We start from the raw sequence: 26,846 nt of genomic DNA on the forward strand, positions 1-26,846 counted from the left end.
TTTATGTATGAAAAGCTTATTTTGTGCATATAAAACTGTCGTACTCTTTAGATTTATGACTTCATTATAACCAATTTGAGGTACTTGTGTTTTCACTTTCTACTAAAGAACAGTACACAGTATTCCAGTATCTAGATTATAAACAAAGATAAAATCATTTTCTTGATTCTTCACACTACTTCCCATTTTATACAAGCATGGATTATCATATTTCATAATACTTACCTGTATTTCCACTTTGATGAATGAAACCTCACTCAAGCCTTCAAGGTCACTGCCCCAAAGGACAAAATTTGCAATAATAACAATTTTCTAATACTACATTAGCAGTAGTTCCAAGTCTTGATATTGGTTTTGCACATTGATTGGCTTCTAGGAGGAGATTTAAAAATCTGAACTCACGTTTTGACAAGCTACAAAATACGAGATATTCCCACAGTTCTGCTCAGACATCCAAAATGATGCTCAAGGATGCTCTGTACCAGTTTCTGAATTTTCTCTTACAAAAGGCAGGATGTTCCCTATTCAGAAGCACAGCTGGCTTGTATCAGAAACTGAACACTAAATCATAACTAGATGGGAGCCCTCCAACTGTACACAACTTCTTTTTCCAGGAAGAACACAAATGCCAGGAGTTCCTTAGAGAATGTTACCTTGTGCCAATCCACATATGTAGAACAAACAGGACTTCTTGAAGGTGTTGCTGAAATTCATCCTGTTGCAAATTAGACCAAATGACACATGAAAAGCTCTCTCCAAACCAATCTGTAAATTATGCCATGAAGGGGACTGAATCAATTTAGGATTTCCTTTCATCCAGCCTCTCTCTGCCCTGCCACTGGGCACTCACCAGACATACACCTGGTTTTGCTAAAATGACCAGCTCTGGAATGGGGTCTGCTTTGCTGCACACAAAGCCTAACTACTGCAAAAATATTTGCAGGATTGAGGACAGTTCAACTGGCAAGTAGAAAACTTTGCAATGATTTCCTTTTTACTTCCTGTCTACCAGAGACTGGAAACATACTGTTTTTTTTGAAATGGTGTCATCATCAGTTAAAAAATGCTGGTAGCATAGTTTCATCAAATTGGAAAGCCATGAACCAGACATATCCTGATCTCTTGCTTACTGGCCCTCTGTGACTGGAATGATTTTATTTCACAAAGTACAAGCCTAAGGAGCCAGGTCCAGATTCCAAAAGGAGAGTTATCAGAATAACAGTGACCCAATGTATTTATTTTGGAGAGGGAAACTTACACGTTGTAAAATGTACTTCAAGAATAACTCAACTGCAAAGTGCAAAATAAAAGCAACAAGTAGGAGATAAAGGTAGACTCTTGCTCTGGGCTACACGGAAAAGAAACTGTTTCAAAAGCAGTGCACATAAATCCAGGGAACAAAGATTACCTTAGGTCAGCCTTCCATAGATTTACTTTCCATTATGGGTTGGGTATGGAGGATAATTGCAGTAGTATTTTTAATTATAATAAAGAATGAACAAGATTTCTATATGTCTAAAAACTAAACCAAACTCTTGTGAGAATTTCAACACTTGCAGCATTTGGCAGGGTCAGAGCAGGAAGAGGTGGGAAAATTCCCCTCCTCTTTAGTGTGTGTTAAAAAAATCCACCAGAAGTATCTGCATTATTTCAGCACCAGCCACACCAAAGAAAAATAATCTCTGTAATCCACTTGGAGTGCAGTTAAACAGTTGTTGTGAGTTTTGCTTGTTTAATAGGAGCCATGGAAAAGAAAATGAAAATGAGATTTCAGGAGCTGTTAGAAGAGGTAAAAGATCAGTATCACCAAATTTCAGGATTAGTTTTCTGTTGCTGTTTCTCCTAAAATGAAATTGAGGACATAAGAAGTATACTCTGATACTTTAATGGATTCAAATGCACCACTGAAGCTGGGGAAACACTGGGACAGGTTGCCCAAAGAAATTGTGAATGCCACATTCTTGAAAGTGTTCAAGGCCAGGTTGGATGGACTCTGAGCAACCTGGTCTACTGGAAGGTTCCCTTCCCATGGCAAGGACTTGGAGCTAGATGATCTTTAAGGTCCCTTTAAACCCAAACCATTCCACAGTTCTGCAATTCCCCCACTAACTTTTCTTTGTTCTGTACTGGCATCTAATTATAGAGGCATAGTAGGCATGTATTGCTTTGAAGATACTTCTTTTCATGGTCCCTCTAATATTTGCTGGTTTATTCTACTTAGTACAAACTAACATTTAACACCTGTCTTTCTTGTCTGTCATGATCATTGTTACATGTGATTCTTCACACCTACATGTTTCAGAATAAGTACATTTTCAAAGACAGTTTTTTCCATAGGTCCATTTATTTTACTGGTTATAATTCTGTAGGATTGTTTACCTCTCTTCAATGGCCATGAAGTCTAAATAATGAGCTCTAAATAGTGAGCATGACTCACTTCTGTCATACCTCCTATGAAAGATGACCCCACCATTTTTCAGGTAAACCTCTGAATCCTTTAATTTGACCTTATTATTCTGATTTCTCATTTGTATGCCTTTTGTTCCTATTCTTAAATTGTTTTCCATAAATAATTTTGAATTTATTTTATATTTCACTCCCATTTAAATCTTAGCTCTAGGATGAGCTTCTGCATGAAATCACAGGTTTTTACTGTCCATAGTGGATTGCTGAATGACCCCCAAGCAAAGAACATATCATCACTGTTAACCTTTTGTCCTTGGAGGTGTTCTCTGATTTCATGCAATGTATGCCCTGCTCTCTGGCAGTGCAGCATCCATGTGCACGTTTCTCTTGAGGCAGATTTTGCAGATGTTTCTAACACTGGCATTTTTTCTGTTTTGCATGACTGATATGTAATAGAAGCCTGTTCGCCCTGTGCCTTTGCTTTGACTTTATGCTCTGTGTGGATAGGACTCTGTCTCCTTTTTCTATTTTTGTCTGCATTGGATACTTCTTTGAGAAAGTTTGTTTACAAAAGCTGGAAATTCATCATTATTTAATTCATAACATAATGACACTTTCAAACTTAATTTGTTAGAGGGAGGTTTGTACTGTTTGTGAACCATTTTATGTACACACACTTGTACACACAAATAAAGCACAGCTGCTATGCAAAAATGCCCAGGCTAACTCAAACAAGCAAGACAGAGAACCATTTTATCACATTTGAATTTCTTTTGGCATGCAGACAACTTGATGTAACTTTGGCTCAGTAGCTCTACATGATGCTGCTTTTCCATGACAGAAGATCTTTTTAAAAAAAATCTATTCAAAATATGGATTTTCTAAATTATTCTTAATTTTTAATGGATCTCCATTTGAAGGAACAATATAAATCAAGACTTGCCAGCATTACCTGCATAAAATTTCAAAACACTTATTCCCAACAGCAAAAGTCCAAAAGCACTCCCCTGAATGAAATTTGACAGATGGGAAACCACTAAAATAAAAAACATCTAAAAAAGGGAGTAATCTGAAAATCAATTTTCATTAAGATCTGATTTTCTCCCCACTCTCTGAAATATATGGATTTGGTATGCTGCTTTTACTTCCCTAGGTATTCATTTCTTCTAGAACAGGTCAAATTAGCATCATTATGGCCTTAATTGCAATGAGGCTGTTTGCACTAATATTACTACATGATTATGGCTTTCCAAAACATGCACGGTCACTTTTAAAAATTGTTTTTAATTAAGTCAAATTTGAGTTTGACAACATTAAATGTTCAAATTCATTAAGAACCTAATCAACTGGCTGCCTAGATAATTTTCAAGAAGCCTTCTGGGCAGGCTGACAGATCCACAGCTTTTTTTGCATATAAACATCCCACTGCTAACAATGCAGCTTTGTGCATGCAAAAAAGAGGATGTAAGCCTTTGTTTTCCAAATTAATGACCTTGTAACAATGGTCTGCACAGAATTATTGTCAGAAATTCTCATACTGAGGTCCTTGAGGTTCATTGTTTTCTAAGATTGGTGATCTGATATTACAAAAGATTACAATTAACTGCAACTTCCCACTTAATGCTGAATATTAGTCTGGTTAACAGGACTCTTTCTTCTTCTACCCAGTTACAGTAGTTTTCCAGCTATGGAAGGAATAATTTCAAGAGAAATGAGGTCTGGTAAGAAATACTAGCAGAGTAACAGTCTAGACCAGAGAAAGCAGCTGGCAGCCTGTGGGATGATTTTACTCAGTCTCTGATGGCTCAAACTTCTACTGTGCTTGCAAATGTTTGGGCCTTTATTTGATAATTCCATCTGAATTGAGAGAGCAGCATAAATGGACACAGATGTGCCCAAAACTGGCATCTGTCCCACTAAACTGTTAAGAAACCCTGATTTAAATGTTAGAGAGCCTGAGGAGCTGACATTGTTTCATTCTGGTATTCATGGGGCCACTATTTTATTTTTATAAGAAATAAAATCAGTTCTTATACATGAAGTGTTACAATAGCTCAAATGCTCAGTAAAAATAGCTGAAGTGCTCATTTCAGTGTCGTGATGGGACATAGATTAATTATAATATATTAACAAGAGAATTAATTAAACTTATGAGAGCATGATGGTACCTTTAATGTCAAACACTTCATTTGACCCAAGGCATACTGTTTCCTGCAAAATGTTTTAGTCTTCCTAGTGATACATCTTTTGCTGGCATGGGCAACCTGCAACAGAGGCATGGCTGAGTCAAAACTACATGCACTGGGAGAAATGAAGAAGTTATTCCTATCTACTGTCCAGGAAAAGTCAATCCAGAAGCAATTTGCTAAGTATTTTATTCCATTTCCTTCCATTTATGCTCTTGAACATTCTTTAACATATAACTAACAAAAAAAAAAAAAAAAATTCAGAGTACATAAGACTTTATAAATATTTCAGTTATAGGTTGGCCAAGTGCATAATTTAATTGCTAAAATCAGTACCATATTAAGGCAAACCAGAAAGAAAATCAGTTGAATTCAGCTGCCTGAAGCCCCACCATTTTGTATTTCAAACTCTGGCCCTTCCTCTGCTGTACAAGTGAAAAGAAGTAGGCAGGACAAATGAGGGAGTTCTTTAGCTGATTGAACGTACATGTTCAAAAAAGTTTGGAAAAATAACAGGAAAACTCACACTGGCTCAAATTTCATTTGCTTCTATTTTCTGATCTGTTCCTTCAGCTAAACTTCTCCTAGAAGAGCTATAAAAAAGTCCACTCTGGAAATCTACAACATTCATACCACTTCGGGTCAGCCAGCTGGGTCACTTGTTTCAAACACTTTTCCAGCCATTGAGAAATGTTCTCTCACAAATTCTGTTTGTCCATCTTTCCAGGTCCTGTATTCTGCTGTCCAACTGAAAAAATGTAAAAATAATATTCTAATATTGTGCATCCCTTGGTTTCATGGCTGCCTACTCCTCACAAATACCCATGACTACCATCACTGAGTTTTCCCTCTTAGAATGCTCTCTGGAAAAATACTAGTATTGGAAATTGATGTGCAGTAATATTGGTTCTGAAATGGGCTTACCCAACTCTTTTTTCCCATATAGATTTTCAGACTCTTTACAGCATTGATCAAGCTGAATAGTGAAATAGGCTCACCATATGTTGCAATTAGAATGGCTTAAAATATTTTAGGAGTAAAATTCTGAAGAAGAAAAAAACATATAAGGTGTATATATATAAAAAAAGCAAGATGTATCTATCCAGCCACCCCTCAATCTTAAAAATGTCTATTCCAGCCTTTTTGGAAACCAGATACTCAGTCTGTGTGTACTGAAAAATTAAGGGAAAAAGAGAACCCATTTCACAGGAAACTAAAACAAATTGCTGTGAATCCCCCCGAAAATTACTGTTGGACAGTGGTATAAAAATGTAATACATTAATTTTCCTTATCTGTACCCATTCCATCCAACTTACACCATGCCACTCCTCAGCAAAATGTACTTGCTTCAGGTAAATGGGCTAGCAGAATTTTACCAATTTGTTTTAATTGCCTAATATATATATTGAAATAGTTGACTCACTTAATGTAGGAGCTTTGTTTGAGGATTAAAAAAATAGCCACCTGCAAAAACAATAGGAAACATCCAAACAAACATAATTTGAGTTTTGACTATTGAGGTTTCTAATGGGGAAAAAATTGCTGTCAATTGCAAGTATATGGCATCAACTAGAGAATACTGGATTCTAGCTGGTGGGAGAACACTGCTTGTCATATGAAACAGGAGACAGATGATTAAAAGAGAGCAAAGGGAGGTGGTATCACACAGCAAAAAGATCCAAGACATAACTGTTGAATGAAATTTATGGGACTCTAAAGCAGTTAAAGTTAGTGAGACAAAAGTAAATAAATTCTGCCTTACTTGGCAGAGATTGTAAAATTAATGAAGACTTAAAAATAGTTCCAAACATGAACTCTTCCTCATGTTTACTCACTGTTTAAGTGCAGCTGAAGTTAATCATACTTCCAAACTCTGAACACAGGATACACAATCTTCAAATATTTTAATGATTTTTCTGTTTTCTTTCAAAGTACTATACACTTGTAATTTTGACTGCAAATATGCACATATTGATATATTTGAAAGCTAATACACAATGGGGTTGACTTTCAAACATACAGAAACAATAGGAAGCTTCTCACGGATTTTGATTGAGTCTGGAGAAGACCAGTGATCTGAAAATCAGTATGATAAACCTTGGTCTCATCAAGATGGCAAATACACAGGCAACCCTTCCTAGCCTCCACCAGCTGCTTTTTGGAGAGACATTCCCCTATTTCTCCTGTGGCTTTACAGTGAATTACTCTTCTGAAAATATTTTTGTGATCAAATCCATGTTTGCAGCACACCCTGGCTCTCCAGGCAAAGACTCCTAGGTATTGAAGGCAAGATAAACCTTTCTATCCCTCAAGGGGATAGAAAGCTGGAATAAAAACATCTCTGTGAAGAGTCAGCTGGAACCATGGGCAAAGCTGGGATTTGCCTAGAACAGCTAACAGACAGAGGCAACAAAATTATGATGGCCCTGCTGCTTTCTTTGCCAGGGAAGGTCCCTGGAAAGTCCTGCTGGATGCTGCTGCTGCCAGAGAGGTCCTTGGGGCTCAGCACTGCTCAGGCAGTCACAGTGTCTGTGCTCCCCATCTCCTCCCAGGCCTGAGCAGCCACAAACCCAGCTCCACACAGCTCTCCTCACTGTTCTATAGCCCTCCCCGCTCCATCCTGGCCCAGGACACTGCTCCAAATTTTGGTTAGCCAGCTCAGCCTCCCCGAAACTACTGAAAAGTTTTGGACCAGAGCTACCTTTGGCCTCTTGTTTCAAGACTTGCCTGACAGGCAGCAAAGCAAGAAAAATCTAATATCTGAATGTAAAGCAATAATAAAATCAAAATATTCTGAGCTTTTAGGACCAAATTGCATAGAAGAGCCTATTTAAAACCAAGAGAATAACATTTAGAAAAAATGGTGTAACCAGTAGCCATTTCCCTGTAATGGTCAGGACCAGGTGACACTGTGTTGAGTTTTAACAAAGCTGTACTTAATTTTAAAACCTAGGAATAAAATAATAATCATAACAAAACAAAATAACAAAAAAATAACCCATGCAGATTACCAGAAGAGATTCACCAGTCTATTGGAAGTTAGCCCTGCTTCCATAACAAATCTTTGCATTTAAATATTTTAAACCTTCCTCAAGAAAAGAAAAAAAACTGGATGGAAGGTTTTCAGGCTGAGGGGACTACTCTTCATCTCTCTGAGGTTTTTTGTTTGTTTTTTTAAAATTCTATTCCTCATTCTATTTGCAAGCATTTAGAGCAGTCTTAGTTGAATAATTTAGGACAATTTTGAACACCCTTAATCACATAGAAGAAAAGAGTTTCTGAAAGTGTGAGATTAGAGAGATAGGTCTTCTTCCACAGTCCTCCACAAAGGGATAAGAGGATATTTTAGGACAAAGCTCAGGAAACCAAATTAAAGAATGTCCTCAATTCTGTAATTTGATTAATCTGCTTTCATAAGTGTTCTCTCTTGTAATTATTTGCAGGGTTTCTGCACATGGATCCAGATGCACACATGCTAAAGCAAGTGGCATCATATCATCCCAAACTAGAGGAAGGAAGGGATGAATCACAATCCGCTAAGGGCTGTCAGGATCAATGTGGCTTAGAGCAAAACAGCTTTCTATCAAAAGACTTTGGTGTAGAATGGTCATGACACATCCCTCAGGGTGGGGGCTTTGTGGTACATGACCCTTTCTGTACACATTTGGGTTTTGCAGAGGTTAAAAAAAGCCTTGCAACCAGCGCTGCTGTGCTTCTCTGGTGGGAGGAGGAGGGTGGAACAGATTTGATTCCACTCAGATGTACGAGCTTCATTCAAACCAGATAAATAACAAAATTATTAAAGGACAAATCTAAACTTGGCATTCCTTCCCCTGAGGGAGCAAAGGCACTGGGGGCAATAGCAACAGATCAGGTACTGAGACATCTCCTTCCTTGTGCTCAGGGAAAGGAAATAAACACCACGGGCACAACCGGGGAAGCAATACCCAGCGGCCACACCCATTCTAGTGTAACCAGTTTGTTTTCGGTTTGTTCCCTTCATGCTACCCTAGCATGACTTTCCCAAGTAACGAGGCAAGCTCCAGTGCCTCCCAGCTGCAAAGGTTCGCTCCTGACTGCAGGGAAAAGCGCAGAGGCGCTTCCACCCCAGCAAAGTGCGATCCAATTCCATCCCTGGGCTACACTGCCGCCCCACGGCACCGCTGCTGCACAGCTCTCCTTTCCGCCCTCCAAAACGCCAAAAAAACCCACAATCTAAGAACAGCAATCCGTGATTCTGCTGGCAACACAATGCTGACAAATTCTATTCAATGGTGTTATTAGGACACGTAAGGAAGCACAGAATCTCCCATCTAGCTCGGGATAGACACAACCCTGAGAGGGGCAGAGGATCAGAACTCAGTTATTTGTAAAATTGGAAGAGTGGTCTGAAAGGCAGGATGTAAATCAGTGGTTTATAGCTAGTTGCAGAGAGCAGAACCCAGCAAAGAAAAGGCAGGCAGTGAGCAATGGAGCTGGCAAAAATCCTGCAGGAAAGAATTTGCACTAAAGTAGCTCACATGGGAGTGTTGCTCAAAAATATTCTGGCACTGTGAAAAAGGAAGGTGTTACATAGAGTTTTATCAACAGAAATGTTATCTCTAAGGTGCTGGGAAATACAACATAGCAGAAGAGGAATGCCTGTGTGAAAAACATTAAGCAGAAATAGTTGGTTTCTGTACAAAGCTTTCTATGAACTCTGGTTTCACAAATGTTTGTTTAAAGCACTTACCTGAGCCTTCTAGACACAAAGCCTAAGATCTTCATTTTGAATAAAACTACACATTTGTGTATATCTGAAAGGCATACACGAAAATATGAAAATGCAGAAGGACTGAAATGAGCCTCAAACATAATTTTCAGTGAGATCCAGCAACAACAGAAAATATGTCTGGTTTCTTTTACTCACAGCTGATCAATGCTACATTTAAATACCTCTACATTAGCAAAGCTTACATAGGAGAGTAAAGTAACATCTCCTTTTCCAAGGGTTTTAGTATGTAAATAGGTAGAATCTTTTCTAAAGCAGTGCTTCTCTGTATGTTGCAATTAATAATTGTTCCTGGAACTAAAAACCCAATAAACTTAATATAAAGGAAAGCACAGAGGTATAAAAGGATAAAAAAATTCAAGCATGAAAAATGATATTATCATCCTTCTCCTTTAAGACATTTGTGTTTCCCAAATAATAATGCAGTAAAGCAAACAGAATGAACAACAGAAATTATACTTTCTTAATCCATTTGTCTATCCCTACTAGAAGAAAAACATCTGGAAGATCCTAGAAAACTGCCTCTCTTCCAAATTCTAGTGACTCCAAAGGAAACAATCTGAAGGATTTTGATAGTACAATTAAGTGTTCTAATTCCCCCATCTGTGTTGCTGTCTAAAGCTGGAAATACTAGAACATGTAGGACTGAATGGGAATTAGTCAGAAGAGATAGGAGACATAGATCAAAATAGACATTTTCAGTGAGAAATGCAGAGAAGCAATGTGGACCTGAGAAAAGAAGAGAGGAATACTGATAAAAGAAATGTTTGTATAAGAAAATTGAATGAGAGTGTGGAGGACAGGAAGAAAATTAGTAGAAGATAAACAAATGGAAATGCAAAACAAAGAATAATGGGAGAAAATATTGTTCCTGCTAAGCAGTTTAAAACAGAAAATAGTGTATTTATTTATATTTAGAATGGGAGGATGCATCTGGAATGAAGCTGGTGATTTAGGTTATATATATAGAAAAGGAACTAAGACTACACCTGTTCTGTTTGATAACTAAATTCTTCAGTCCAGTCCCAGATCTTTGTCATCCTTGTCATTCACATCTGAATATGTTCATCCACTTGTGTGCTCTCACTCAGAGTTAATTGACTGCTTCCCACCAGGAAGAAGTCAGGGAGCTGTGAGACCAGCACAGATAGGACTATGCCAGCATCCTCCCAGCCTGCCCTCCAAAAGGAACAGAGCCAGCTCACCATCCACCACAGAGGTTCTCATGCTGCTGAGCACACAGCAGAGTCCCCCTGTACTGCCTTTCAAATGCCACTCAGCAGGGCTGCTACATGGCCTCAGCTTACTTCAAGCATTTGAATCAAATGAACGTGAAGAACAGAGATTACATTTAAGGGGCCACCATATGGTGCCACCCAGGAGACCTGGGAAGCGTGTCACGGATCCTCCCACGGAGGAAATGAGGCTGAAGCAATGTGGCCACAAGCTGTTCCTCGGCAGCCACCCCGGCTGCCTGCTGAGTTAGAGCCACGGTGGCACGGGAGGAAGAAAAATCCCGAGCCAAATTCTGGCTCCGGGAATGAGGTGGGGATTGCTTTCACCTGGATGCAGACAGTGAGCCGGGGGAGTCCTGGGTGTTCCCCTCTGCTTTCAACCCAACAGACCCAGCAGACATTTGTAACAGCAGCTGCAACCCGAAAAATAACATTTGAGGATCACACCCAGAACAATAGAACACGATGAGTTGTGGCCAACAGCCACGCAACACACCCTTGATGTAATACTAAAGTCACACATGGCAAGGTACTCCATTATGAAATCTTACATAATCATCTTGCATGAAATTATTTTCTAGTGTCGTTCTCTGCTTATGATTTTATTATGTTTTCCTCTCAATTGTTTACCTCATTCATGAGTTAGCTTTCTGCATTAGTTTTCTGTAGGACATCCTAATAATTTCAGGTCGTTTTTAAGAGCTTTTAATAAAGAAAATATATGACTATTAATTAAATACCATGAAAAGTAAAATTTGGCAGAGGTGATATAAATCAATGCTTTACTGTTTTTCCAGGGAAGACAAAAGTGAATAATTTCCTATCTAAATAAATATTTCCAGTGACTATTAGAAGTGTTGATAACATCTGTCTATAATTATGCAACTATAAAAATTGCTCTACCTTTTTTTTTTTTTTTTTTTTTTTTTTTTTTTTTTTTTTTTTTATTAGGAGAAGGAACAGGTAATAACTAAACCTGAAATTATCTTGACTTCATTCTTTTGTACTACTACTATTACTACTACCACTAAGTTTCCTTTGACAGGAGCAATTATCCAGTTAAAAACTGTTCAGTGATCTCTTGAAACCTTTATTTCATACTGTTGCTCGGTGAAATTGGCATGTGAGTTTACCAAAAGATTCCTGTCTTACATACAAATGCCATCACACTTCATTCTTCAGGTGAACCTCATTTGGAGAATGTGAAAACTATTAAAAGCAGAAGGTGAATCCTTGCTTTGCCATGCTCTGCAGGAAGTTCTGACAGCCTCAGCATCCTGCCATGAGCAAGTCACCCCAGCCCAGGTGCTACTTGACCTTGTTATAAACCTGAGTTGGGCAGGAGGACAGTGCTATGTGTGCTTCATGAGCCTCACAGATGTAACAGGTGTGTGCATGAACACTATCAATGTGCATTAGTCCATCAGTAATCTCTCCAGGAATGTGCTGACTGGCTGATAAAAGTGCAGGTTGCAAACTTCCAGACAGCTGGCTACACTATTCAGAAGTGTCTGGACTTCTGGGGGGCGGAGGTGTCACAGCATTTTGGAAGCCCTGGGGAAAATAGCACACAGTCCTTCAGGATAATGGTTTTTTTAGCTGCAGAGCCACTCCCTGCCTGCAGAACAACATCTCCAGAAAGTCTGCTGGAAACTGCCAAGTACTTGCTTTCCAAACAGTGAAATACTACAGACTAAAGACACCCTAGGAAAAAAGCCTTTTGAGACAACTGATCAATATTTTCACTTTGCGCTTTATTTTCCTGGAGGTCAGCTGCTGTTGCTGCTGCTGTTGCCTCATGAAGGAAGCCTAAATCTGCTTAGTAGTGTAGAACTGACTTGCAAAATTCAAATTTCCAACAAGTTACGTGCCAAGAAAGATTCCACAAGAGATTCCTGTAGAGACTTGCCTTTACAGGTGTGTGAGCAAGAGCTGCTTTATCCCTTGGGACACAGGAAACAGCACTATCTGGCTACTCCCAGATGGATTTCATGATTGTAAAAGTGATAATATTTTCAGACTTTTTTCTTAGATGCAAAAAGCAGTAGCATTATTTTGCTTCTTTTATATATCCCAGCCTATCTAAAGAGAAAGCATATGCCAAGGAATCTGCAGGGAAGCAACACAAAGGTAGGATGCTGAGCATTGCCAGTGCCCTGCACTGTCACCACCACTTGAAGAAAGTTTTGTTAATTTTCAGTCATCCAGCAAGCAAATACCAAGCCTGCGTTTGTTTTTCTGAGCAAGAACTAACTAAATACATGAAAAGTTAGGCTTCTTCTCAACATCTTTATGAGATGAGAGATGGCTACCTGTCTTCCTACTCTGTGTTGCAGACAAGGTAAAGAAGAAATCACATTAGCCATGAGTGTCCTTATTAATGGAACGGGGGAAGCCAAGGAAGGAGGTGAACAGTACAGTGGGGATCCAGACGAGGCTGTATTTTGGAAGCAGATGGCACTTTCAGTCTTCTCTGATGGCACTGTAGTTTGAGAGGCATATTTTCACTGGAAATTATGCCTTTAACATTGAGAGGAATGTTAGATTTGTCTTTACAAACGAGCTGTGGACCTGCTGGTAGATAAGGCTAGCACTAAGAGATAAAAGAAACAATGGGATGGATTCCACTCATTGATGAGTGGAAGAAGATAGTTGCCTTTATCAGCAAACTGTAGGTTTGCTGATAAATGAAATTAGATATTGGAAGATGAAAGAAGCAATGGGGAAAAACTATGAATTCTATAAGAATTAAAAATGAAAAGGAGGGTTATACACTAGAGGGGAATCTCAGGTCTTAGGCATTCTGGAAAGTCTGTACTTCTCAAGTACCTCAGCCAAGGGGAAAGAGAGAGGGAAACGAAGCTTGGGAATTAGGATAAAAAGGAGGCTGCATCCTCCAAAAATTTAAGAGATCCCAGGGGAATGTCCCACGGCCTCTCCCTTTATTCAAATAAAGCAAAAAGGACTCTTCTGTCTCCTTTTTGGACATAAACATCTGGTGTTTGTGGATTAATTTTCCTGGCAACATAAATCACTTGTGCTGCACTTGAGCTTTGTGCAACCTGCAGGACTCAGCAGACACAAGCATTTGTGATGCAAACAGGTGAACAGGATTTGGCGAGGAATAGGGGAGAAGTGCCCAGCCCACGGAGCTGTGTCCCCTCTGTTTCCATCGCAGAGGGATGCCAGCACAGCCCAGGGCAGAGCAGGGCCAGCAGCGGGGCCAGGACAGCAGCACGGGCGGCTCTCGGGGATCGGGCACAGCGCAGAACCCGCGTCCAGCCCGGCGTGCCCTGGAGCCGGGACACGGGAAGGGGAGATGGGCCGGGAAGATCAGGGGGTGTGACAGGGTGGGTGGACCCCGCATCATTAATTTACATCTCAACTTTTCTGTGCATTTCTCAAGGGATGGATGCCTGTGACGTTAATCAGCATTTACCCCATGCATTTAAAAAGCAGGGAACGCGCTCACACGGAGCGGCTCTCGCGTAGCAGCACATTAAACACAAACCTGAGCCACAGAATCAATGAAGTTGGAAAAGACCTCTGATATTATCGAGCGAACCCATGACCCCAACCACCACGTCAGCTGGACCACGGCACTGAGTGCCACGTCCAGTGTTTCCTCAAACAGCTCCAGGGACGGTGACTCCACAGCCCCCGCGGCAGCTCATTGCAGTGCCTAATCCCGCTTTCTGAGAAGAAATTCCTTCGAATGTCCAAAACTCTTCCTAGTGCCTAGGCTGCACAAGGCGCCCAGGAACCCGGAGGTACAGTGCCCGCCGCACTCCGAGGTTTTGCAGGAATTCCGATCTTTCCCTCATTTAATGACCTTTAATGACCTTTAGTGACATTCCGGCCCTGCCGCCCGGCAGGGGGCGTTGCCCGCGCCGCCGCAGCGCAGGCCCGCGCATGCGCAGGGCGCAGCGCAGGCGGCGGTTGCGGCCGAGGCGGCGGCGGCTGAAGGAGAGCTGAGGACGGGGCTCCGCGGCTCCGCGCCAGGCGCTGCCGACCCCCCGCTCCATGCGCAAGATGCTGCTGGCCGCGCTCTCCCGGGTGCTGCAGGGCTCGGCGGCTGCCGGGAGGACGGTGAGTGCGGCCGCTGAGCGCGGCGGTGCCGGCCCGGCCGGGGGTGCTGTGCGAGGGGCGCTCGGCGCACGGGCGGAGCTGCTGAGCAGCCCGGGAGAGGCGGCGGGAGCTGCCCGGGCACGGCTCCGGGGGTGAAATGAGGGAAAACTGGAGAAAAATTAAAGAAAAAAAGAAACAGCTTGTTTTTTCTCTCCCCCACTCTGCGTGACGATCCCGAGTGACAGTAAAATGGTCGCCGGGTGCGGGAGCTGGCTTTTTAAAGCGATAATGGCGCAGGGCTTTGATCGGTGTTATTTGTTACACTTAAGTCCGCACAGGTCTGGGCCCTCAGGGGGATCTGCTCGGCCCATTGGAGTTCAGCATCTGACTGAACTGCTTGGCCTCCCTTTGCTCAGCCAACAGCCCCTTTCAATCTCTGCATGAATTTTCTTTCAAAGTTTCTATTTTTTTTGTTATTAGTGTGAGTCATTTGTTGTATTTTATCTCTCTTGTGTGAAAAATCGTACTTTTACCACTTCATTCAGCTTATTCCACTGTAATGACCGTGGCCATGAGGAAAAATTAACCCTGCTGAAAAAGTCTTGTTGGCAAGACTAGAGTTAAAAGGTGCTTTTTGGTAACTGGCGATCAGCTGCCTTTTTGCCATGGAGAGCAGATGTGTTGCTGTACCCCCGTTCTGAGGCAGCTCTCTCACCCAGGCATTCACTGCTTGTGGATGACTGGATCCATCAGAATAACACAGGGGAGAATGTTTACTGGAAGCTCTTCCTATCTGACTTGGGGCTGTATATCTAGGACTATTTCCTAATTCACAAATAAAATCTCCAGATTAAATTCTGCAAATAATGCCTAAATTTAGTACATTACTAAATACTTGGCCTATTCTGGAGATACTGTGTTTTGCTGGAATGCAAAAGTAGATCTGGTTCAGACCCTACTGCTTACCAAATATGTAAATATTTGTCCTGAGTTGTTCCTATGTCTCTGTAGTGAAGGCATCAATTACCAAATAAATAAAGGTAGACTTAATCCATAAAGCAGTATCTCATATATGCTTTGATCAATTTCTAGAGTCTACAGATGGATTTCTGTGTAGGGAAACAACCACTTGTAGGGTTGTCTTCTAGCTGGATAATAATTTGCTGACTTCTCCTGCTCTTATTATTTGGTACAGCTACTTACTTTTCTTCCTTTTTTTTTTTTCCTTCCAAATGCTGCTAACCTAGGGAGCCGTTAGTGAGGTAAGGCCTCATTCAGTCTTGTCAAGATTTATTTTTGATAGGTGCACTGCCCATGTATCAGGGATTTTGTTAAGACTTCTCAGTATCCTGTTATGTCCTGTTCAGGGCAGAGAGTTTGTACAGGTGGCCTAAAGAGATCCCTCCCAACCCTGGCCATGCCACGACACTGCAAATCCAAACTATGGATTTACTTCCAGCTCTAGAAGTAAAATAGCTTTTCTTCACCCCTAATACTGATACATTGTGGTAAATAGCGTAGAAACTTGGTTTAAATTCAAACCTCTAAATATTTAATCTGATAACAGAGCAAGGTGAATGGGGGCAGTGTTACTGATAAATCCAATCAATATGCAACAGAGGACATAACCAGGATGGGTTGAGAATTTTCTCCCAAACTTCACACACGTCAGTCAGACCTTTTTTGGAGATGGTGACCTGAACATTCTCAAAATTGTGGTGAAATGTACCTTCAGCTAAATGTATGTGAATTCCCTGGCTGAAGGAGCTGCTGAAGTTTTTGTGTAAGTTATTTAGCAGTACAGTCTTGCCACTAAAGATGTAGTGTTCCTTACACTGTGGCATGCATGGACATGGACCCATCCTGTCTGATGCTGCAGTGCAACTTGCTGAAGTCATCTGAAGTCACCACCATTCCTTAGCCAATAGCCTGTGTTCATTCTTTAAGAGGGGCCAGTAATGTATTTTTAAACATATTTCCTATCTTTCCCCTGCCATGCCACCCTTTTTGTTCTGTGTTTCTTGTGATTCTGTGTTTCTTGTATCCTTCCTGTTGTTCCTTGTTTTTTGTACCTTCTTTGCTTCTGCATAATTTTTAAGTAGTGGCCGTGGTGTCACTGAAATTATGCTCTCTCCACTGTTATGGATTTAAATTCCCCCATTTTCTCTTCCTATTGAAAAGAAATAGTGAGAGTAGTTTATATTTCATCTATCTGCTGGATGCTTTTTGTTTGGTTGGTTTTGGGGTTTTTGTTCTAACAAGGCAAAATTCCAGTCAGCACAGAAAGTCGGCAAAGTCTGCATTGGCTGTCTCTCCTTATATTGTCAGCCTGGCATGTGAAGGGATGAACCAATTATTTTTGTGGTTTTGATGCTCTTCAGTGTCAAAAGTTTTGAAACTTACTGGGTTTATTTTAGATAATTAAGGGTATTGCCAGTTTAAATTATCTTTCTAATCTAAAGTTTAATTACTGGGTTTTAAAGGAGTTTGATATGCAGAATAAACTTTCCCTAGTCTTATGGGATATGCCCCTGGTGAGTCTAATTTATAAGTTATTTAAGTTTGGGAGTACTCTTAGAAGCTACTTGAAAAGTCACTTACTTTTACTTGACAATTGCATTTAAACATTGCTCATACTTTGGTTTTTTTCTTTTTTTTTTAAGGTCTCTCGAGTGATGGTAGCATCACGTAACTATGGAGACTTCGCAAGTGAAGCTACATTTGAGATTAAGGTAAAGAGGAGCACGTAAGACTGATATTCTTTGTAAGCATTTGTTTCAGATCTTAAGCTGATGGACTAGTCCCCATATCTCTTTCAGTTAGAAAATACTGTTTGAATTTTTCCAGAACCAAACCCCTCACTATCTGACCTGATTACTAAGTGCAGCTGGAAGTACTCTGTTGGCAGTGTGCGGTAACTTTACTTGTTTCTTAAGAATGTGAGGTTGTGATTTTTTTGCAGCTGTGATATTGCAATGCAGCTGTGAGAACAGAGGCAGAAAGGAGCTAAAGAACCTTTTCCATTCTGTTCTGTTGTTTCTTTAATGCTTTTCAAACAATTAGGCATTTGCAGTCTATCCCAAACATGCAGCTGGTTGAGGTCTTTGTGGGTTTTTGAGGAAAAAATGTGGCATCCTTTCAATGCTTGACTTGGTGCTGCTCAGAAAATGTGTGTTGTACTCTGTCAGCTTTCCAGTGTGGCCGGGTGTTAGGAAAAAGTGATGTTTCTGGCAGTAGCTTTTTTGCTGGTGTTTCATTCAGGAACTGATGAAAGAAAATCTGAAAGAAATAATTGGGGCTGTTTTCCACCCTCTCCCTGTTTGGCTGTGCCTGTGTAGTATAGAAATTGTTTCAAGTGGGAGGGAAGGAACATATGCTTATATGAAAAGTATCTTCTGAGTAGATACAAGGTTTAATGTTTGGACCTGTGTTGATGACAAGACTCCAGAGTTTGTGTTGTTCTGTGAACTTTGAAGCAGAATTGCCTTGAGAAGTGTGCCCAGGTGTTATATTCATTTTATTTAGGTGTCAGTGGATTTGCTCTGGAGTGACTTTTGCTTTGATGTAAACTGTCTTTAACCTATATAGCAGTATTTTGGCCATTTAATCTGCACTTACAGAATAATTTGTTTAGTCTTTTCCTCTGAACTTACTGTTTATTTAGTACAGAGGTAGCAGAGGTAAGGGCCAGTCTTAGGGCCAGATCTTACAAACTAACAGAGGAAGCTCTTGATCTTTGTTACCTCTTCACTAAGCCACTATAGCTCTTACCAAATATTTGGCATGCAACAGCCATGAAAGTGTGCTTTTTGCCATATTTCCGGAGAACTTCAGTTTATTTTCTGCTTATAGGAATAACAAGGCTTTATTTTGTGAATAGAACTCTATTAAAAGTAAGGGTTTTATCTCCCTAAATTTTGAAACAAAGCACAGTTGTCCTGACCTATGAGTTTCGGTTTTGCTGGCTTTCTTCGTTTATAAGAAATTACACTCTGAATTTGAAAATGCAATATATAAATAAATGTAATAAATAGGATGAATGATTTTACAGGCAATAATGACTTGTTTAACCTTGCAGCCATGTGACCTCCATCGTCTGGAGAAAGGGCCGGGCACCACGGCAGTGATGACTCGAGAGGAGGGGCTCCAGTACTACAAGACCATGCAGACCATCCGCCGCATGGAGCTCAAGTCTGACCAGCTCTACAAGCAGAAGATTATTCGTGGCTTCTGCCACTTATATGATGGTCAAGTAAGAACCTTTGGCCAGGAGATTTTATGTTGGCTTACCTTACTTAATTTAGGGATTTTAACAAAGTGAGAATGTAGAACTGAGTATCTGTGTATATACCTTTTGAGAGGAGAGGGACAGAGAGGAGGTAGGAGAGACGCAAAGATGGAGAAGGGCACGGTGCAGCTGAAGATCAGCTGAATGTAAGGAATGAACACATTCCTGCGTTTTCCCCCTCAGCCTTCATTGATGGCTTGTGTTTCTGTATCTCATGGATCATGTATCCACTAAAAGGCAACAGCCAGGAGAAGAGACTTCATGAGCTGACTGGAACTTTGCTGTCTGTTTTTGAACTGTGATTGTTGAGATACTTCACTGGGGGGGGAGAATTCTTCATATATTTGCAGATTCTTGTTCCCCTCATATGTGCCTTTGCTAGTCAATCAGGTTGGAATTTAGAGCCCAAGGCTGTTGTAGCTCCAGGCCTGTCACCATCCCTTGGTTTAAGTCAGTCTCCAATATCTCTGTGCTTCATGTGACCTGGCAGTATTTGATGTTTGTGGGATCAGCAGGGTGCCACAATGCTGAGTGTGGGAGCTATGTGTTTTTCTTCACTGCTGAACTTGCTTGTCCTGTGTAACAGGAGGCTTGCTGTGTGGGGATTGAGGCTGCCATAAATCCCACAGACCATGTGATAACAGCCTACAGAGCCCACGGCTTCACCTACACCCGAGGAGTGTCCGTCCGGGAGATTCTCGCAGAGCTCACAGGTTTGTGCTCACTGGAGTGAGGATCAATTGCTGCTGTGTTTGTGTCAGAATATCTTGCTCAAATTCAAAGTGATGCTGCTACACAAAGTATACAGGAGCAGTTTAGTGACACAGCAGAATGGATCAGTTATTTTGATTTTCTGAATCAGTGATTTTTACTGTGAAAATTAATAAGGAATATTTAAGTGCTGGTACTTGTAAAGCACAAATTAATGAGATTTTTCTTGATACCATGTGCTGTATTCATTGGGCTGCAGCAGTTTTGAACTTGCTGATGTTAGGCATTTTCTCTCAGTGGGACAGAGCATTAGCCTACCTTGGAGGCAGATCTGGATTTTCAGAATTATGCTGATGAAGTTTTAGGAAGACGGGTAAACATTGTCTTTAATGATAAACTGAAATTTGGGAAAATTTGACTGTAACAAGAGTATTGAATGATAATTGAGACAGAGATTTTGCAGAAAGGAGAGAATGACTGTCCACAGTAGGGTTGAGGATGGAGCAGGGAAGAGAGGATCAGCCTGATGAACTTTAATGAGATCTGGGAACAGATGCCAGAAGTGAAAAGTGAGCAAGGAGCTTGAAGGCCTTTATGAATCACTAGTGTAATAAAGCCTTGATCTGAGAATCTGCATGCTTGAAATGATAGTATAGGAAAACCTGTTTGGGGGTTAGACAAGTGGTATGATTTTGTAAACTAAGAATTGTGTGTGCTAAGAGTGCATATCTGTAATGTGCACAAAAGCCCAGGATCCTGTGGTGACTGATTATCACTGGATTCTGGTAAGTCAGAAAGTAAATGGGGAGATTGTCATGAGTGATGCCAACTATGGGCCCTCAAACTACAAATATGAGTGATAATATGGTGGGATTTTTTAAAATTATTTCATGACACTCATAATTTTCTGTAACATTATGCTTGACTTTATTTGGGGTCTTTTAATTGGGAAGGAGCAGCTGTGGTAAAGAGACTTATTCCAGAAAATGACACTTGGGGAAAGTTCTTAGAGAGAACTGCTGCTAGAGCCCATTCTTGCAAAGAAGGATCTTGACTACAAATGTCAGACTGAAAGACAGCATGAGTTACAATGACCAGGAAATGACAGACTTAAAAAATCCTTGAAGGAGAAGGAAGCAGAGTCACCCAAAATAAAACCAGTAGATACGATCCTATAGAAAACATAGGAAAACATTCCTGTAGGAAGTTTTAGAAAAGGTCTTTTCAGGAGAATTGACAATTACATGAGAAATGAGTTTGTGTTCCAAGAAAAATAGAAAATATAGCAAAAAGTACCATTAGTTAATCAGGAGTTCTTAAATATATTCTAAAATACAAGAAGGGACTGTACAAAAAAATGGAAGGAGCTTACTAAAGGTAAATTGCACTTATTTCTAAAACAATTTTTCTTAAAATTAGACATTTTTTTCTCTTTGGTCCTAGATGGCAGAATCAGCTTCTGCAATACCATAAACATAGGAAGGATATGAGAAATACCAATAATAAAAAAGATCCACTGTAAAGTAAGAAAGAGAAGTACAAATTTCAGAAAGAGACTCACTTCTAAAATAACACCAAGTCTAATGTAAAAAAAAAACCAACCAGACAAGCTGTGCTTTTTAGAAATAAAATGCAATCTTCTATGAACACTAATGAGGCAGATAAGAATAGGAATGGACTGGTGAGAAATTCTGTGTACTTAGATGGGCTCATTTAAATAGGGTTTGTTGTAATGCTTCATGGCTCACTGGTTATCTTCAAACTACACCTTGGATAAAGCTGGGCTGGTTGACTAATGTTTATATTGGGGTGGAATGGGGAGCTGGTAATTGGGTTTTTTTTGGTGTCCTGTTGGTAATTTTTACATTATTGTCAAAGGGAAGACAAGTCTAAATTATTGCAACTAATTTGGAACATTATTCTTACTTTTCTTGCAGAAAACCAAAAGTAATGATATACTTCTTGCAGATTACGTATATGGGACTTTGTTATCTATAAAAAAACACCCCATATTTATCTGAAAGTGCTTTTGGTTTGCTTTTTGGTTGAAATTTCTTAATCTCATCCATATTTCCAGAATTATGCTCTCATTATTGTTCTCTGTTTTTCCCCCTTTTCTTATGAGAGAGGCCATCATGTCCTAGTCATGTCCTAGATCATGGTCTTAGTGTTATTACCTTTAGGAGCTTAATAGTGTTTTTCCTCCGAAGAATAAATTGCTTGTTATTCATGTTTCAGGTCGAAAAGGAGGATGTGCAAAGGGAAAAGGAGGATCAATGCATATGTATACCAAAAACTTTTATGGTGGCAATGGTATTGTTGGTGCTCAGGTATATATATTACTTCTGTTGCAAAGCACAAGCTGAATTTAGCTCATGTCCTATTGCCTCTCATTGTTTCTTCTCAGTTTTTGTGGTGTGTGAACTTGTATGCAGATGCCATTGCTCTGTGGATGGTATGCCTTATTCTGGTGTGCTCACCATTTTTGTCATCTGTAGCAAAAATAATTCAGGTTGAAGAATACTGGTGATGTTTATATTTTGGCTGCAATAACATTTGTAACAAAGGGAAGTGGGTGGTAAACAGCTTGTTTGTTGAGCAGGTCTTTTTAACAGCATAAATGTCTCCTTAAAGTTCACAGGCTGCCTATCTTCAGCTCCTTTAAGTGTTGTTCTAAAATGTTTTGTCCTGTACTCTGTGGCAGGTTCCTCTTGGAGCTGGGGTTGCTCTGGCCTGTAAATACTTTGGTAAAAACGAAATCTGCGTGGCCTTGTATGGGGATGGTGCAGCCAATCAGGTAAAGGAGCATGGCTTGGGGGCAATGAATTTTCCTTCTGTGCTCTGTGAACTCTGCCTTTACTGTAAGGGGTGGAAGAGCACATTTTGCCCTCCCTGTGTACCTGCAACCCAGGCAATGTTGATGAGCTCCATGGAGCTGGCCAGGCATGTTGCAGATTTTGGACATGGTCACCTCTTATTTGAATTGTCTTAGGTGTTTGAGCAGGGACGTGTTCCAACAACTGTGTAGTCCTCAGAGGGGTGGTTCAGGTGAACAGTTAAGAAGTTAATTGCTAGCTGCTCTTTATATATCAGTAATGCAGCATGTGCCTACAGTTTTTTATTATATTTTGGACCTGTGTATACATCTGTCCTTCCCCACCCCCGTTTTGAGCTTGGCCCTTGTTGCTATAGTGGAGGGAAAGCTTTTTGGCTCCTTCTGTTCTGGAATTCTGGATACTCAGGGAGTGACTGAGGCTAATGGTCAATTATGTGAATGGTACACGAGTCTTGGGAAGAGTGGTTTCCAGTTACTCTTCACCCTCTTTCCAGCTGTGCACAGCTCACCTAAGTGTGGCACCCTGAAGTGTCTGTGCTGTAGGGAGAGCTCTGAAGGATGGCAGTGAAGATGGCAGTGCTGCTGGATAGGGAGAGATGTGGAAATCAAGTTTCTGAAGACAGAGAAGAGGACAGAGCATTCTGGCAGAGCCAGTTACTATTGTCATTCCAGCCAGTCTCTTCGTGTTATCAGCTGAGACAATTAATATAAGCAGTTGGTGATTTAGAGTGCACCATTGATAGTTTCACACTTTGAAAGCACATGTGGAAACCTCAGTTCATGTTTTTCCCTAAATTTGACTCAGAGCAACAAGCCTGATGCAGTCACTGCAGTCAAACTTTACTTGGCTGTAGCAGCATCCTGCCAGTTACTCAATTGTCAAGTTTTTTTAATGACTGTTGCTGAAATACCTGAGTTAAAGTTGAAAGTTTTGTGCTGCCCTAACACAGATACTGATTCAGACTTAAAAATTAACTTCTATGAACTACTGGTTGAGATGAAAGTTATCTTTTATAGTGTAGCTTCACTTTTATTCCTTTTGAGCTGTAGTTGGTTTCAGATCACTCTTAGTATTAACATTTCTAGACCTCTGCAACTGAAGGATTTTCAGTAGAGCCTAATGCTTGATGGTCTGAGCTCCCTAATGAGATGTAACTTAATTTTCTTTCAGGGCCAGATATTTGAAACATACAACATGGCTGCCTTATGGAAGTTGCCTTGTATTTTTGTGTGTGAGAACAATAGGTATGGAATGGGAACATCAGTTGAAAGAGCTGCAGCCAGCACTGACTACTACAAAAGAGGATACTTCATTCCAGGGCTCAGAGTGAGTACAGGTGTTTTTTGAGGGGAATGTGTGTGCACATACTACACAAAGCGTATTATTGTTTATTATATTTATTATAATAATGATTATTATATTTTACTATATTTTATTATATTTATTTCTGCATATATCTACTTGAAGCTAATTCTGTTCCACTTGTGGAAATACTTAGATTGGAAGTTTGGAGGCTGTGATTGTTTTGCCTTGACGTGTCTTTTCTCATCAGGTGGATGGCATGGATATTCTCTGTGTCCGAGAAGCAGTAAAGTTTGCAGCTGACTACTGTAGATCTGGAAATGTAAGTCTGTAATTGGCATTCCTTCTCCATGGGTGGAATTCTTGCAAGCTATTGCTGCATAAGTAGTTCCTCAATTTGTATTAACCAAACAATTAATATTTATTATTTTTGCTGTCATTTTTTCCCATTTCTACCATAGTTGCATTCTGTTGTAAAAGCTTTACAACTGGCAGACAGTTGTGATCTTTATGTTTAGTTAGGGGAAGCATCAAGGAAGGTAATAATCATTTTATATTTGGAAGAAATTGAAAGTGAAATAAAGGTTATGTGAGTCAGTGTTAGTGTGTGTCACCAAAATATGGTAACACAGGTTATGAAAATTTTTAATCCTTGAAGTAATGAAGGTTCTATGAGAAACAATGGGTAATTTGAAATATTCTGGGTAATGGTGGAAGGAAGGAAATTTTAAAGCTGCTCAATCAGAACATGAAAACAAATGCTTACAATATCAACATGTGCTTTCATTTGAAAATAATCAGGTTTCATTTTACTGTATGTGCTAATACTATGTAAATTAAACGGAGAAAAACCTATTGAATAAGAATAATTGATCTCTGGTGCAGTTCAGCTCTAGCAAATAGTTGGTGCTGTAACAAGTTAGTCACTTGTGGTGGCAACACTCTATACTGCTTTTCATTTCAAGGGTCCTCTTGTGATGGAGTTACAGACATATCGTTACCATGGCCACAGTATGAGTGACCCTGGAATAAGGTACTGTCACATTCTTCCTTTTTTCTTTTCACTGAGAAATATTGATGGTCAGATTCAAAGAGAATAAACTGAAATTCAGTGTTGAAATCAGACATCAGATGCATTTAAAGGTTATGATGAACTTGCTGTGAGCAGCCTGCTCACTCATCTTGTTCTCAGCTGATAATCTATGGCCATGTAACACACTTGTTTTAGTGCAGAATTAAAAGATGTGTGTTTAGAACAAGCACAAAGTCAGTTGCACTTCTGTGCTCTCTATTAAATGAATTCTGCTTTCACACCTCAGGGTGTGTCCTAATGAAGGTTTGGCTGAGAAGCATCATGCTTTTCTTGGATTTTAAGAGAATTAAAATCCTGTAAAGTAAAATTTCAGGAACAGTTTGTCTACAGACAAGTAGAACACATCCTGAAAATACATCCAGGTGCTAGAGAAATTTGTGCATTGCTCCAACTGACAAAGCTGAATGTGTCTGCATGAAGTAGAGGTGTATCCCAGGTCACCATTGGGAGCATGTTTCTGTCCTGCAGCACCCTCCCAGGGGGGAGGGTTTGGAGGGTTATGGCCCCTCAGGATAACTGTCTCAGGGTTTGCTCCCTTTTCCCTTGGGTCTGGAGCTACTTCTGCTCAGTTGGCATTTCCAGATCTCTCTCCAGAGGCCTCTGGTTGTTGCTGTGCCATCCTTTTGGTGATGAATGTTCTGTCCTTGCATCGCTGACAACTCTTTGGACTCTTTTTCTAAAATTGAAACCAGAACCTTGCTCTGCTCCAGGGTTCATGTCTTTGCCTGTCTTGTTCCTAGCTATCGTACTAGAGAGGAAATTCAGGAAGTGAGAAGCAAAAGTGATCCCATTACTTTGCTGAAGGACAGAATGGTCAACAACAACCTTGCTAGTGTTGAAGAACTAAAGGTATGGTTTTAGTTGCTATGTGAGGAAACTCTTGAGCAGTCACACACTGATCATCTCCAGAAAGCACATAGCTGAGCAGCATGCAGGGCTTTCTTTGAAGTTCTTAAACATTTGCTTCAACATCACTTTTATAGGTGAAGTTTTGTTGCAGTTCAGCTGCTGAAGTTGTGTTCTGCTGGAAAGGCCTTTTGCTTTTGTGTGCTCAGTAAGGCTGGGGGATGTAATTTGCTAACAGATAGAAACCAAAATTACCTGGGCTTTGACTCTCCAGGAGGGGGGTGAGTCTTGGAAAGGGAAGTTAACTAATAGTGAACAATCCTATTGAAGGAGTGAGGAAGCCTCTAAGCAGATGTTGTAATGTTGAAAAAACAAAAAATTCATGCCACTGAGACACTCAGTATTTCACATAATCAGAATAGAAAATGTAGAGGCTCATTGGGTCATGTTCCTCTGTCAGTAAGTACCAGTACCACCCAAAATGATGCAGTTTAGTAGGGAAGGTGTTTTTAAAGGTTTTTAATTTTATATTTCTAGTCATTGTTTAGTAATTCTGACCGATATTTTATCATAGCATTTAAATTCAAAATTATGATGCTTTTTCTGAGCTGTTATCTAATAAGCATGCATTTCTGGTTTAGGAAATTGATGTGGCAGTAAGGAAGGAGATCGAAGAAGCTGCTCAGTTTGCTACCACTGACCCAGAGCCTCCCCTGGAAGAACTGGGTCACCACATCTACTTCAACGAGCCACCCTTTGAAGTGCGTGGCCCAAACCAGTGGATAAAGTACAAGTCTGTCAGCTAAAGGCCTTTTTATTGGAGTGACTTATTCCTAAGAATAAGTGAATGCATTTACAGGAACTGTATAAGCTTATTTATGACCTCTTTCAAAAGAGAAAATGTGTTAGGAAATCCATCTGAATATGGAATTTCTTAAACATGCTGAATGTTTCAGAAGAAGCTAAGTCAAAACAAAGTTGTTTATTTAAAGTGCTATATATTTGCTTTACTGACTTTCTTTGGATCGCTGTATGTGTTATGTACAGTGTAAAAAGAAAAATAAAAATTAAACTCTACCAGCCTTTATCTAATGATCTGTTT

General features: G+C 40.2%; 1 protein-coding gene across 2 annotated transcripts; it reads left to right on the forward strand.

Moving 5' to 3' along the window:
• Nucleotides 1-14,499: 14,499 nt before the first annotated feature.
• Nucleotides 14,500-26,831, forward strand: PDHA1 (pyruvate dehydrogenase E1 subunit alpha 1). 2 transcript variants are annotated; one of them, XM_079317005.1, is made up of 12 exons: nucleotides 14,500-14,688; nucleotides 15,915-15,929; nucleotides 17,331-17,399; nucleotides 18,746-18,919; nucleotides 19,542-19,668; nucleotides 21,905-21,996; nucleotides 22,371-22,463; nucleotides 23,674-23,829; nucleotides 24,056-24,127; nucleotides 24,771-24,838; nucleotides 25,639-25,747; nucleotides 26,386-26,831. In XM_079317005.1, exons 1-12 carry the CDS (start codon nucleotides 14,623-14,625, stop codon nucleotides 26,548-26,550), a joined length of 1,206 nt encoding a protein of 401 aa, XP_079173131.1. In that variant the 5' UTR covers nucleotides 14,500-14,622; the 3' UTR covers nucleotides 26,551-26,831. The 2 variants fall into 2 exon arrangements, with proteins under 2 accessions (XP_079173131.1, XP_079173132.1); XM_079317006.1 differs by lacking the exon at nucleotides 15,915-15,929.
• Nucleotides 26,832-26,846: the final 15 nt, after the last annotated feature.

Source organism: Erithacus rubecula (genome assembly GCF_903797595.1).
Source record: "Erithacus rubecula genome assembly, chromosome: 1".
NCBI lineage: Eukaryota > Metazoa > Chordata > Aves > Passeriformes > Muscicapidae > Erithacus > Erithacus rubecula.